Source organism: Stenella coeruleoalba (genome assembly GCF_951394435.1).
Source record: "Stenella coeruleoalba genome assembly, chromosome: 8".
Taxonomy (NCBI): domain Eukaryota; kingdom Metazoa; phylum Chordata; class Mammalia; order Artiodactyla; family Delphinidae; genus Stenella; species Stenella coeruleoalba.
In genome coordinates this window covers 55314123-55329535 of record NC_137154.1, presented here as the reverse complement: position 1 = coordinate 55329535, position 15413 = coordinate 55314123, and the positions used below count along the sequence as shown (strand labels likewise).

The 15413-nt window shown below is 40.3% G+C and overlaps 1 protein-coding gene across 6 annotated transcripts in view; it reads left to right on the top strand.

Moving 5' to 3' along the window:
* The window catches only part of ALG8 (ALG8 alpha-1,3-glucosyltransferase), a 28337-nt gene extending 20104 nt beyond the window's left edge, over positions 1–8233 (top strand). For 2 of the 6 annotated variants that reach the window (XM_079929763.1, XM_079929764.1), the window contains exons 8-13: positions 439–559; positions 2983–3122; positions 4339–4478; positions 5827–5924; positions 6236–6308; positions 7675–8233. In XM_079929763.1, coding sequence (XP_079785889.1) covers positions 439–559; positions 2983–3122; positions 4339–4478; positions 5827–5924; positions 6236–6308; positions 7675–7906 — 804 coding nt within the window. In that variant the 3' untranslated portion in view covers positions 7907–8233. The remainder of the gene's footprint in view (positions 1–438; positions 560–2982; positions 3123–4338; positions 4479–5826; positions 5925–6235; positions 6309–7674) is intronic. The other 4 variants (XR_013829493.1, XM_079929765.1, XM_079929766.1 and 1 more) reach the window with 4 other exon arrangements.
* The last annotated feature ends 7180 nt before the right edge of the window (positions 8234–15413 follow it).

Genomic DNA, 15413 nt, shown 5'->3' with positions numbered 1-15413 from the left:
CTAGAATGTTACAGATGTTCAACAGGTGTTTTTCTTTTTTCACTTCTTCCCTCATGCTGAATTCAACTAATTAGTTTTAATTTCTGCTAAAATTGGGAAACACTGCATCTCTCATCAAGCCTTCCCTGCCGTCCCCTTCTCTTTAGTAAACTTGGTAAAGCTGCAGTCTGTGTTCTCCTTTGCCCCTTATAAATTCTTCCATTATTATAGTATTGGACTGGTATTCAAAGTACTCTGATGTATCTTGTCCCACTTAACAGATGAGAAGGTTGGACAAAAAAGAGGTTCTGTGAACTGCTCAGGATCACACAACTACTTCCTTGTATAAAAACCGGAACTCAGACCTCATAACTTTCTACACGCTATGCCATAGACAGTACCCTAGTTCTCTTTTTGAATTTTGAAAATACTGATCACTGTTTAACCTCTTTTCAACAGAACCAACTGCCTCAAGTCTTTTCCCGACTCTTCCCTTTCAAGAGGGGCCTCTGCCACGCGTATTGGGCCCCAAACTTCTGGGCTTTGTACAGTGCTTTGGACAAAGTGCTGTCCGTCATCGGTATGGTAGCAAGCCTTCTTACTTTTTTTTTTCTTTGGCCGTGCTGTGCGGCTTGTGGGATCTTTCTTCCCCGACCAGGGATCGAACCTGGCCCCGGCAGTGAAAGCACCGAGTCCTAACCACTGGACCGCCGTGGAATTCCCTAAGCCTTCTTATTTAGACTATGAATATTGAAAGGACTAGTCACATTGACAAATAGAAAAACCTGTTTTGTGTTTTGAATGTGGCTGAGCTGTTTGTTCTCCAGCCCCGCGTTTCAGCTTTCAGAATGAACAGCAGAGTGGTTCTAGGGGCTGAGACTTCAGTGCAGGAAACAGACTGCACTCCTTATAAAAGCTCTTTGTGGCAGTGAGGTTGTTGCTCCTGTCCTTGGGAAAAAAATAAACTTTTTAGACATTTTTAAAAGGTAATTTTGGGACTTCCCTGGTGGCGCAGTGGTTGAGAGTCCGTCTGCCGATGCACGGGACACAGGTTCGTGCCCGGGTCCGGGAGGATCCCACATGCCGCGGAGCGGCTGGGCCCGTGAGCCATGGCCTCTGAGCCTGTGCGTCCGGAGCCTGTGCTCCGCGACGGGAAAAGGCCACAACAGTGAGAGGCCCGCGTACCGCAAAAAAAAAAAAAGGTAATTTTACCTGAAGCAAAACGTTATTCAGTAGTTATAGCCTTAGTTTTAAACTTAAAAATGTGAAGAAGCAGGAAAGAAGAATGTGTAAGTTGTGACTCTGGGTATTGAACCAATAAGGAAAATGATGGCCATGCAGTTTAACATGAGATGAGAAGAAAGGGAAAACTTAGGCTATGCTTTTAAGTTTGAGGTGTGATGAAAAAGAATTTATAACCTTTAGATGGTTCTGAAAATAATTGTGTGGAACAACTCACAGTCTCTCATTTGTGAACACAGCCTAGCTTGATGGAAAATGGCAGGATCAAGAGAAGGATAGGTAAACTTTTCTGTAATGGGACAGACAGTAAATATTTTAGGCCACATAAGATTTTGTTTACAACCTTTAAAAACGTAAAAACCTGTGTGAGAAACAAATGCAACAATAAAGAAGTGCTAGGCTGTCAGTAGCAGGGGCTTTGGAACCAGACAGAACTGGGTTCGATTCTTCCACCTATTAGTTGTGTGACTTAGGCACATTACTCATCTCTCTGTGCCTCAGGGGGGCAAAAAGTAATGGCTACAAAGCCCTTGGCACATGGTAGATGCTTAATGCTTGGTGGCTGCTATTACCGTTTTGGCTGCGTACTTACAGGAAATCATAATTTGGTATTATTGCTCACCCACTGAGTCCGGCCTTGATGTACATGGCGTCTTATAAAGTAAGTTCTTAACATTTCTAAAAGCTTTAAACAACCAGCATGATATGAGGTACAAGGGTCGCTTGCCTTATCTGAGTCAGGAAACTGCTGTACCTCACCGTGTATATCTGTCTCCTCAAGGAGGTCGTGAATGGAAAGTCAGTGGCAGGTTAGGCAACTCTGTTTCAGGCAGATAGTGATCAGCTTTAAGAGAGAATCAGCAGGCTGAAGGAAAAAGGGACAAGGTGAATGAATAGAAAATGTTTTGGTAGTCTACACCTTTCCCACATTTCACTAATTTTCAATGGCATTAGACAGGGCCATTCAGGTGCTCAGACTGTCCCTGACTGTTCTGTTAGCTTTTTGGGGGCTGGGACTTGCATCATTATCCTCAGACTTGGTTCATTTAGTAAGTATTTCTTGAACTCCTATGTGCTGGGGATAGAAATAAATTAATTGTCATTCCTGCCTTTAAGGAACCGAGTATAGTAGAGGAAATGAACATACATACAGATACAGTGCAGTGTGGTGAACAGAGACATGTATAACAGACCTTAGCCCACAAGAAAATCAGCTCTATTTCCTGAGTTAGGAGCTTTCTCAGATGAGTAAGTGAATTAGGAGTTAACTTTTAAAAGTGAGTAGGCCATTCTAAGCAAAGGCAGTAGTCTGTGCAAAAGGACACAGGTGTCAGTGGTATGTCGGCTCATTGTGGCCAAGCTGTATTTAACAAGGTGGAGTAGATGAGGCTGGAGATGTGGGAGGGGGCTAGATCATGGAAGACATATGTGCTATGCTTAGGAATGTGGACTTTATCCCATAGGCAAGGAAGGATTCAAAGCTGGCCTGTGACATGGTAGACCTGTATTTTAGAAAGCTCGCTTCATTTTAGAGCTGTTCATGCTGCCCGCCAGCAAGGTTTCTTGTTCCAATACAGACAGCTGCAGTCTAAACTAGAGGCATTTTAGGTAGAATGGTGCAGGACCGAGTTAATGAAATCTTGACCTTGAAACAGTCTTAAGATTTAGTAGATTTATTTTTTTCCTCAAGGAATTGATTGGTAAAATATGGTGTGCCATTAATCAAAACAAAACAAAATAAAATGTCTTTTTACTCTGTAGGTTTAGAACTGAAATTTCTTGACCCCAGCAAGATTCCCAAGGCCTCAATGACAAGTGGTTTAGTTCAGCAGTTCCAACACACAGTCCTTCCCTCAGTGACACCCTTGGCCACCCTTATCTGCACTCTGATTGCCATATTGGTAAGAATTCACACATGGTCCTCATTTCTTGAGTTTTCTCTGCTTTTCTTTTGTGTGGCTGGTTGAATTTTAACTTTCAAGTTTTCCCAACTGTAGGATAAATTCCATGGCTGTAATCCTGCTGCAGATTGAGGCATTTCCTATTCTTAGGGTAACTTTGAACACTGTAAGGAAGGATTACTAGTAAAGCCTCTATGAGAGAGGTTCTCACCAGAAGCTAATAGACCATCTGTTCACTGTCAGATGAGGAAGAAAGAAAAGCCCAGGGGAGGGAACTTGGACCACACCGTGGAGAAAGAGGACAATGTAGTAGGGACATCAGGTTTTTGTTTTCATACATGGCTAACTGATAAAAACTCTAAATTTGTCTGTACTGCATGGATATTTTGTGACGATGATAATGAATTGAGAGAGTCAATGAATTGAGGCTGTCTGAGCATCAGATAAGAATCTTATATGAATCAGATGCTGTTATAGGCATCATTCATAGCTGTTTTTATTTGTTAGTGATCATGATGCCCTCAATTTCGTGATACAATTTTAGTAAAATTCAGGATAAATAACTTAATCATATCTAATTACACTCAGTTTTAATTTTGGTTTCTAAACAATCAAATCTACTCACAAGACACCTGACCCCACTTAACTACGTGGCAGTACTGGTAGGTAGTTAAGCTCTGTTGGCCTACTTATCCACATGTTCTGAATTTAAAACTTTTTCCCTAAAACTTCAGCCTTGTAAGCTGCATATGGAAGGCCATGGTTTTGTTGTAAATTACACTCCAGCCCACAAAGTTAGGTGTTTGTTTATTAATATGCTAAGATCTAATTTATTATTAGCTCCACAATATCGATGAACTTTTGTAGTTTGACCTAATATGTTCAGTGACTATTAATTAACTAATTATGAAGGTGTAGTTAGGAGTTATACTGGATATCCTAGAACTTAATTATCATTTCATATTAATTTTGACGAATAGAATTAATTTTAATGTGTTCAATATATATTTCCAAATGCCTTTTTTTTTCCTGAGTAGTTGTTTTTATGTTAACTTTTGGTGGACTGTTCACAAAGCGAATTATCCCAGTTTGATGGAGAATAGTCTTAAGAGCTACTGTTTTTCAGAGATGATGTAAATTACATTCACCTGAACAATGTTTCAGTAAAGCCTATTTTAAATGATACTGAAGTTTTATCTTTGCCTATTGTTTCTAGCCCTCTATTTTCTGTCTTTGGTTTAAACCTCAAGGGCCCAGAGGCTTTCTCCGATGTCTAATTCTTTGTGCCTTGAGCTCCTTCATGTTTGGGTGGCATGTCCATGAAAAAGCCATACTCCTTGCAGTTCTCCCAATGAGGTAAGCAGATAGCTCAGTCAGTCAACATTTCTGGCATATTTCACAGTGATCCTATTGTTTTCCATTTGATCTGTCGCTTCTTGACATGTTCAGTGGGATGGGCAAAGGCAAAGACACGTGGGAACAGATTTATACCAGGACAGAATGGGGATGTTTAACTTGGGATCCTGGTACCTGTGAGGGTCCTAAGGTATGCAAAACTGCCTGTATTGTTCCTGCATTTTTTGGTAAGGGGTACTGTAGTGATTAAGCGCCATGATACCAGGCTGTTACTTCTGGCTATTGAATAGCAGCATAGTATGGAAAAAGCATGGACTTTGGTGTCATCGCACCTGTGAAAATAAGGTCCCACAGTTCCTTGTTAAGTGTTGTTAGTCAAAGTAAGGATTGAGTCCATTATGGAATAATACCTAACACATACAGCACTTCAGAGTTTTCAGAACTGCTTTTGTTGTTAGTTGGTTTTTTGGGGGCGGGGGTTGTTGTTTTGTTTTGTTTTGCATTCTTTCTTTTGAGCCTCACAACAACCTTTAAGATAATTAGTATAAGTGGATATCATCCCCTGTCTTCACATCTGCAGAAACTAGGGCTCAGAGTTTAAGTGACTTATCCAAAGTCACACAGCTAGCAAATAGCAGGGTTAGGACTTAAACCTGAATCTTATCATGCTGAATCTTAAGATCTTTTCACTGTGTCATGCTAAAAAAGAAAAAGAAAGGCATTTTAAATGCAGTTGTGTCCATTTTATATACAACTGAAACCCAGTTAGACAGATGGTAATAGAATTAGCCTTTTTCTTAAGATTTTTCTTAAATCCTGAGAGAAATCATTTAAGCTCTGAAAGGACATTAATCAAATTTGTCAGATGAGTATATCGCTTGTCTGGGTTCATTTAGCAACTTGGAGTTTCCAAATTAAAAAATAGAGAAAAACTTCTAACGTCTTTAGTTAGAATTCTTATTAAACACCAGCAGGTATGGGGCATTGTCCAAGAGAAGGACTATAGGGTTGGAAATAAAACTCCAAGTCCTGTTTCTCTAGCTGCCACCACTAGGCAGCTCCCAATCCCACAATATTCCTTTCTTTGAGGAGGCAGTTACTCAGAGGCAAGATTCTTTTTTGAATGTTCCATGACTCAGTGTGATGCATTCTTCTTTGTATTGCTTAAAGTTTCCCACTGAAAAAATTAATATTCTCAACTGAATTGGACTTGTAGCAAAGATCAGTATGTTATTTTATGCATAAGCCAGTTCTAGAAATAATATTAGATGCAGGTTATTCCAGCTATCTGCAAGTATAAGCTTCATTTGATGTTTTAAGGAATTATTATAAGAATTTTTATTTTTAGCCTCTTGTCTGTGGGAAAAGCAGGAGATGCTTCAATTTTTCTGATTCTGACCACAACAGGACATTATTCCCTCTTCCCTCTGCTCTTCACTGCACCAGGTAAATAGCTTCTTTTAAGAGAGATCTATTTAATTGCCATGCCTTTTCATCAGAGCCTACTGTCTGATCAATACTATCTGATTTAAACAACCTTAAAATCTCTTAGAGAGAGCTCATCCATTCTTTTAAATAAAACCTCCAACATGTCCCTAATTCTCAGTATCTTTACATGTCACAAAAATGTACAGTTAAGCTCCGAAAGCGTTCCTAGCACTATATAGCTGTGTCATTGTGATTATATTCCCTTAAGTACCATAAACCTTTCTCTTACCAACTTAATTATCATATGTACTTTTTTATTCTTTTAACAGAACTTCCCATTAAAATCTTACTCATGTTACTGTTTACCATCTATAGTATTTCCTCACTGAAGACTCTATTCAGGTAAGCTAAAAAAAGTGCATTTAAAATTATATTTACTCTTGTGAAATGTTTACTCCTAAATGATTGATAAGCCTTTAAAATTTTATTTTTTAAGTTTAAATAGTAACATCACAACATTACAAAATATCAGCAGATAGCAGGAGAAATTACCCATATTCCATCACTCTCACATGGCAACATAGGTCATGGCTTTAGTTTGGGGGAATATTTGAGGAGGGACTACCCAGCTTAAATTAAAACTTTATATGAAAACTAAAAAATGGAATGTAAGATATGCATTATGAGTAAAACCACATAAATACAGATGCTTAAAACCAAAAGATATGTAAAAAATTCTTACATATCTTAGAATTATGGGTGGAATTTTTTTCTTTTCTAAACTTAATGTTACCTATATAATTTTTTAAAGCTTGCTTATGGATTATATCTGATTGTGTTCATGAAACCTCAAATGCTTAATTATATGAAAACTCAGTTATAACCATATGACTCAGCAATTCCACTCTTAGGTATATACCCAAAAGAACTGAAAATAGGGACTCAAACAGATGCTTATACATCAGTGTTCATTGCAGTTTTATTCACAATAGCCAAAAGGTAGAAATAGCCCAAATGTCCATCAACAAATGAATGGATAAACAAAATAGTATATATACATATAATGGAATATTAGTCATCCAGAAAGAGAAATGAAGCTCTGATATATACTACGACATGGATGAACCTTGAAAACTTAGGCTAAGTGTAATAAGCCAGACACAAAAAGGACAAATACTGGATGATTTCATTTACATGAAATATCTAGACTAGGCAAATTCATAGAGACAGAAGGTAAATTAGTAGGTATGGAGACCGACGAGAGCAATGGTGGTGCTGGATAGGGAGTTATTATTGCTTAATGTTTCCAGAGATTCTTTTTTGGGGTGTTGAAATGTTTTGAAAGTGGATATTGACACAACATTGTCTATATACTTAATACTACTTAATTATATACTTAAAAATGGTTAAAATACCAAATTTTATATTATTTTACCAAAACAAAAAAATTATGCATTGTTTACCATATTCTTATTCCAATATCATACTATCCAGCCCCCTTTCCTCTTCCAAATGCATAGCTAATTCTCTCTCAGCAACTTCAGCTAAGTGACAACATAGATGATGGTTGGGTAAATTTGGATTGTTGAGTTAATGTAATGATATATCTTTATCATTTTTTTAAAATGTGAAATTTTATTCATTCGTTTGACTCTAGCTTTATCTGTACGTCACATCACGACAGTGCAGGTGAGAAGCTTTAGCTGAGAAATGTTTGCAAAAGCAGAATGACTCATCTAAAATCAGACTCCTCTCGTTTTTTCTTCAGAAAAGAAAAACCTCTTTTTAATTGGATGGAAACTTTCTACCTCCTTGGCCTGGGGCCTCTGGAAGTCTTCTGTGAATTTGTATTCCCTTTCACCTCTTGGAAGCTGAAGTACCCCTTTATCCCTTTGTTACTGACCTCAGTGTATTGTGCAGTGGGCATCACATATGCTTGGTTCAAACTGTATGTTTCAGTATTGACTGACCCTCCTGTTGGCAAGACAAAGAAGCAATGAATAAAGGAACTGCTTGGATGTATTCCAAGCAATTATTTCATGGGAAATTAATCAGAACTTGAAGAAAGTTGCTGGTGGCATGAGCCATTCATTTCAGTAAATCTGTTTGAGGACCATTCTTCTAAACTTGGCCTTGCCCAGCTTAGCAACCTGATTGTCACCATGGTGAGAAGCCACTTGTCCTCCATAAGCAGTGAAACACATCTGAAACAAATCTCGCCTTCCCCTATTAAAATTGTCTGAGATCATTGAGGCTGCTTTGCTTGCTCTAGGCAAGGAGGGAGTCTGATCAACAGCATGATTATCTGTAGCCTATGATAACCATTGTCAGGGTATAAAGCATAATTAGAATTATATGCTAAGGGAAATATAAATAAAATACCATTTTGTATTTCTGCACACAAAATTTTTGGATCATTTCCAACTCCTACATTTTCCTGTTGGCATGCATACAAGCAAGTGGTGTGCACTGTCCCCATTCTGTACACCTTGTTCCAGGAGATTTTTTTTTTCATTGAAATTATACATTGACAATACTCACAAAGCCAGGGAGAATATTTAATGAACTGTTTGGCCTGTCAGCAGACACTATAAACCACATCTACTCTTACATTAGTTAAGGACATCTTGTACAGTTCATTTATTCTAAAAGCAAGTACTGCAATTTTGATAAGGCTACTCCTTCTCAAACTTTCCTCATGTGAAAAGACTTAAGGGTGTTTTGCAGCCCAGTCTTGTCCTCCCCCCACCTTGAGAGTACTTCATACACTTTATCCAAGACCCCCGTTTGCCTAATACCTGCTGCACATTCAAATTCAACCAACATTTATCTAGCTGACACTAGGAACTTTCACACATTTTATTTACCCATTGTCCCCTAAGAAGATCAGAGAGAGACCAAGGTCAATAGAATCCTGGGATGCTAATCCAGCTATCCCATCTCTTAAATTCACTCTATATTCCCAGACTTCTTTTGAGTCTCATTCAAAGATAAAGATGGGGATTTTTGCCAAAGGGGGAGGGAAGTACGGCCCCTCTAGCCTGTTTTCCTCACCACAGTCCCCCTTGTACCCTATACTCCCGCTGTCCCAACAACTTAGATTTCCCAGTGTGCCATGCTATTTCGTACTTCTGCTTCCTTTCATTTTTGACACTTCCTTTCTTTCCTCTCTCTACTGACTTTTCTACCCTATCATCTGATTGTCTGAACTTCTTCAAGATTCAACTTTACTGCTACCGTATCTATAAATATAAATGTAATACAGTGTAATGATTAAGAGTAGGGGCCTTGGGACTTCCCTGGTGGTTCAGTGGTTAAGACTCTGTGCTCCCAGTGCAGGGGACCTGGGTTTGATCCCTGGTCAGGGAACTAGATCCCACATGCCACAACTAAGAGTTTGCCTGCTGCAACTAAGATTCCACATGCTGCAACTAAAGATCCCGCATGCCACAAGGAAGATCCCATGTGCCGCAACAAAGACCTAATGCAGCCAAATAAATAAATAAAATAAATATTAAAAAAAAAAAAAGAGTAGGGGCCCTGCGGGAATTCTCTGGCACACACACACAAAAAAGAGTAGGGTCCCTGAAATCACACAGCCTGATTTTATATCTTGCCTCCATGATTTTTTTTATCTGTAGTCAAGTTATTTAACCATCCGTTGCCTCAATGTCCTCATTTCTAAAATCACAAAAAATTTAGAAACCTGCTTAGCACATATTACATGTTCAATAAATATCATTTAAGGGAATTCTCTGGCAGCCCCGTGGTTATGACTCTGCACTTTCACTGCTGACGGCCCAGGTTCAATCCCTGGTCAGGGAACTAAGATCCCACAAGCTGCGCAGTGCGGCCAATAAATAAATATCTGATATTTTTACGAGTCCTTTCCCTCTACCTTCTCTCCCCCTCCCCCAGAATTGAGTACCCCACCATGTGCTCCCAGGCCAGGGGTCTACTTCTACTATTAACGGCTGTAATAATTGTTTATCTGTTTTCCTCAGGAGACTTTAACAATTTGACAGCAGAGACCACACTTGTCTTGATAGTCCCAGTTTTTGGCACAGTTGAATGAATGAAAAACACCACACAGGCCATGATTAAAATCTAAATGTTTAGTAGCACCAGCAGTAACACAAGGCACCCAATGTAGTTCCTCATATCTTTGCCAATTAGTATGCAAACAAACAAAAAAAGATGAATTTGGATGCCTCTCAACAAGGCCAAATTTAATTATGCTTTGAAGGTTGTTACTGTCAAAGTGATGTGATGTCAGAACTGGAAGAGCTCATCTGGTGCGGAGGTTTCCAAAATGTTCTGCAGGGCCTTGGAGGTTCTTGAGAGCTGCCTCAGAGGCTCTGGGCCCTGAAGCATCTTCAACCAAAGCAAATATGCTTTGATCTATTATATATTAGGCATCATGTAAGTTTTTGTTTGACTTAGTCTTTAAAGCAATTCAACCCCTTATATTACCAGGAGGGCAATGGCTCCAGAGACTGAGGAAAAGCTTGTTGACGCCAACAAAGACTTCCTCCCTAGTATTCATGTATTTAAACTTTGCAAAAACATGAGTGGTTTTCAACAGTAAATTCCTAGGTTTCAGCAGTTAACTAAATAAATTAAAGTGCCGTTTCAAAATGTGTTGAAATCTAGAATTAAGTCAAGAACAAGCAAAGGTTACTATCAAAATTTAAACAAGATGTATAAGAAACCCATTTTTTACCTGCTTTTAATTTATTTGCAATGTACCCAAATTTAACAAGACGAAGAAAAAGAAAAGTGGGAGGAACTTGGTATTCTTGGTCACCGTATCTTTCCCTGGGTTGAGGGGACAGAGCCAGAACTGGGAGGGAACTATGGAAGATGCACTCTTTCTAGCCCAACACTGTCATCGTTTTCCTTGTTAATGATTTCCACCTAGAAACTATTCTTTGTGGAGGAAGCACTTCAGTGTCAGAGAGAATTGCCCCCTATGTATAGTCCATGCAGCTTGTTTGCAGTTAATGGGAGAAAAAAAATTCTATTAAAATATAACCTTTGAAAAAGATGTTTTACTCTTAAGTAGTTTGATGAAATTGCTCTTCCAGTATGATCATGGTAAAAAAAAAATTTATTTTGACCCATCTACCCCCTTTTTCGTGCTTCAAAGAAATGGGCTACTGGGACTTCCCTGGTGGTCCAGTGGTAAAGAATCCACCTTCCAGTGCAGGGTACGCAGGTTCAATCCCTGGTCGGGGAACTAAGATCCCACATGCCGTGGGGCAACTAAGCCCGCATGCCACAACTATTGAGCTCATGCGCCTCAACTACCAAGCTCGAGCACCTCAACAAGAGAGCCAGCATGCCGCAAACTACAGAGCCCGTGCACCTGGTGCACCACAACTAGAGAGAAGCCCGTGTGCCGCAACGAAGAGCCCATGCACTGCAACTAAGACCTGATGCAGCCAAAAAAAAAGAAATGGGCTACTGTGCTAATGGCAACTGAATTTAGAACAATTTTATAAACCTCAAAAACCTGAATCAATATAGCCATTAGTTTCTCACAATAAAGTCCCATATTCAGCATCCCCACTTTATAGAAATGTCAATAAATGTACTAAAAAATTCTTTTTCAGTCTCAGGAGTGTTGACTGCAAGAAAAACACACAACATAGGAGTTGTTTTAGTTTTATTCAGGGACCTTACCAAGGACTATAGTCTAGGAAACGGCTTCTCAGTAACTCTGAGAGAACAGCTCTGAAGAGGTAGGGGGAGATTCAAGTATGTATGTGACTTTTGGGCTAGGGAATACATACAGTCAAGTATACATCTTGGTAAAAGATTACTGCAAGTCACAAAGAACAGATATCTCAGCTTAATTATTTCAGTGCTTTTCTATGTAAAGGAAGATGCAAGAATCAGGGTTCATTAAAATTCTTCCGATTGGAACCAAGATGGCGGAGTAGAAGGACGTGCTCTCACTCCCTCTCGCGAGAACACCAGGATCACAACTAGCTGCTGGACAACCATTGACAGGAGGACACTGGAACTCATCAAAACAGATACCCCACGTCCAAGGACAAAGGAGAAGCCACAGTGAGATGGTACAAGGGGCGCAATCACAGTAAAATCAAGTCCCATAACTGCTGGGTGGGTGACTCACAGACTGGAGAACACTTATAACACAGAAGTTCACCCACTGGAGTGAAGGTTCTAAGCCCCACGTCAGGCTTCGCAACCTGGAAGTCTGGCAACGGGAGGAGGAATTCCTAGAGAATCAGACTTTGAAGGCTACTGGGATTTGATTGCAGGACTTCAACAGAACTGGGGGAAACGGAGACTCCACTTTTGGAGGGCACACACAAAGTAGTGTGTGCATCGGAACCCAGGGGAAGGAGCAGTGACCCAGGGGGAGACTGAACCAGACCTACCTGCTAGCATTGGAGGGTCTCCTGGGGTGACGGGGGGTGGCTGTGCTTCATCGTGGGGACAAGGACACTGGCAGCAGAAGTTCTGGGAAGTACTCCTTGGCGTGAGCCCTCCCAGAGTCCGCCTTTAGCCCCACCAAAGAGCCCAGGTAGGCTCCAGTATTGGGTTGCCTCAGGCCAAACAACCAACAGGGAGGGAACCCAGCCCCACCCATCAGCAGTCAAGCAGATTAAAGTTTTACTGAGCTCCGCCCACCGGAGCAACAGTCAGCTCCACCCACCACCAGTCCCTCCCATCAGGAAACTTGCACAAGCCTCTTAGACAGCCTCATCCACCAGAGGGCAGCCAGCAGAAGCAAGAAGAACTACAATCCTGCAGCCTGTGGAACAAAAACCACATTCACAGAAAGATAGACAAGATGAAAAGGCAGAGGGCTATGTACCAGATGAAGGAACAAGATAAAACCCCAGAAAAACAACTAAATGGAGTGGAGATAGGCAACCTTCCAGAAAAAGAATTCAGAATAATTATAGTGAAGATGATCCAGGATCTCGGAAAAAGAATGGAGGCAAAGATCGAGAAGATGCAAGAAATGTTTAACGAAGACCTAGAAGAATTAAAGAACAAACAAACAGATGAACAATACAGTAACTGAAATGAAAAATATACTAGAAAGGGCTTCCCTGGTAGTGCAGTGGTTGAGAGTCCGCCTGCCGATGCAGGGGACACGGGTTCGTGCCCCGGTCTGCGAAGATCCCACATGCCGCCGAGTGGTTGGGCCCGTGAGCCATGGCCGCTGAGCCTGCGCGTCCGGAGCCTGTGCTCTGCAATGGGAGAGGCCACAACAGTGAGAGGCCTGCGTACCGGAAAAAAAAAAAAAGCCTAGAGAGAAACCCACACACATATGGTCAACTAATCTATGAGAAAGGAGGCAAGGATATACAATGGAGAAAAGACAGTCTCTTCAATAAGTGGTGCTGGGAAAACTGGACAGCTACATGTAAAAGAACAAAATTAGAACACTCACTAACACCATACACAAAAATAAACTCAAAATGGATTAGAGACCTGAATGTAAGACTAGACACTATAAAACACTTAGAGGAAAACATAGGAAGAACACTCTTTGACATAAATCACAGCAAGATCTTTTTTGATCCACCTCCTAGAGTAATGGAAATAAAAACAAAAATAAATGGGACCTAATGAAGCTTCAAAGCTTTTGCACAGCAAAGGAAACCATAAACAAGATGAAAAGACAACCCTCAGAATGGGAGAAAATATTTGCAAACGAATCAACAGACAAAGGATTAATCTCCAAAATATATAAACAGCTCATGCAGCTCAATATTAAAAAAATAAACAACCCAATCCAAAAATGGCAGAAGACCTAAATAGACATTTCTCCAAAGAAGACATACAGATGGCCAAGAAGAACATGAAAAGCTGCTCAACATCACTAATTATTAGAGAAATGCAGATCAAAGCTACAGTGAGGTGTCACCTCACACCAGTTAGAATGGGCATCATCAGAAAATCCACAAACAAAAAATGCTGGAGAGGGTGTGGAGAAAAGGGAACCCTCTTGCACTTTTGGTGGGAATGTAAATTGATACAGCCACTATGGATAAAAGTATGGAGGTTCCTTAAAGAACTAAAAATAGAATTACCATATGACGCAGCAATCCCACTACTGGGCATATACCCAGAGAAAACCATAATTCAAAAAGGCACATGCACCCCAATGTTCATTGCAGCACTATTTACAATAGCCAGGTCATGGAAACAACCTAAATGCCCATTGACAGACGAATGGATAAAGAAGATGTGGCACATATATACAATGGAATATCACTCAGCCATAAAAAGGAACGAAATTGGGTCATTTGTTTGACGTGGACGGATCTAGAGACTGTCATACAGAGTGAAGTAAGTCAGAAAGAGAAAAACAAATATTGTATATATATATATATATATATATATTTTTTTTTTTTTTTTTTTTTGTGGTACGCAGGCCTCTCACTGCTGTGGCCTCTCCCGTTGCGGAGCACAGGCTCCGGACGCGCAGGCTCAGCAGCCATGGCTCACGGGCCCAGCCGCTCCACGGCGTGTGGGATCTTCCCGGACCGGGGCACGAACCCGTGTCCCCTGCATCGGCAGGCGGACTCTCAACCACTGCGCCACCAGGGAAGCCCCAAATATTGTATATTAATGCATATATATGGAACCTAGAAAAATGGTACAGATGAACCAGTTTGCAGAGCAGAAATTGAGACACAGATGTAGAGAACAAACGTATGGACACCAAGGGGGTAAAGCAGCTGGGGGGTGGGAGTGGTGGTGTGATGAATTGATTGGGATTGAAATGTATACAGTGATGTGTATAAAATTGATGACTAATAAGAACCTGCTGTATAAAATATATATATATATATAAAATTCAAGCCATCCAACAAAAAAAAAATTCTTCCTAAGATATACATCTAACTATAAGGGAACTGTTTGTCCAAAGCACAGAGCATTCTGTTGTCCTAATTTCCTCTGTCTGAAGCAGAGAGTGTACTGTCCATCAGTGACTGCAGCAGGTTAGTCCTTACAGAACTGGTCAATGAGCAACACTCCCTATTCTTCTTTGTTTAAAGGAGTCAGAAATAAAAACAGTATAGTATATATAGAAACAACTGTGAAAAGGACAGGACCCATAATATACCTATGTACAACATCATGGAATCCTAGAATCCTAGAGACTCTCAGAAGAGCATTCGCGGAGGATTTATTTTTTACAGTTTTCCTGAATGAATAGCTGATTAGGCAGTGTCGAGGTGTTCACCATCTCATAAAGCAGCCTCTCCTCCATGTGCAGCTGTTTCTTAGGGCATTTAATGCTGAATTAATATTTTTCTTCCTCTTACTTTTACCAGTTGGTCTCTGGAACAATACATAATGAGGTTCTATTCCCATTTCTGACAGTCCTTCAAGTGATACACAAAGGGGAAGTCCCACATTGTGGTCCTTTCTGTTGAGAGCCTACTTATGTCAGGTACTATGCTAGGCATTATCTCTCTCTTTTTTTTTTTTTTCCGGTACCCGGGCCTCTCA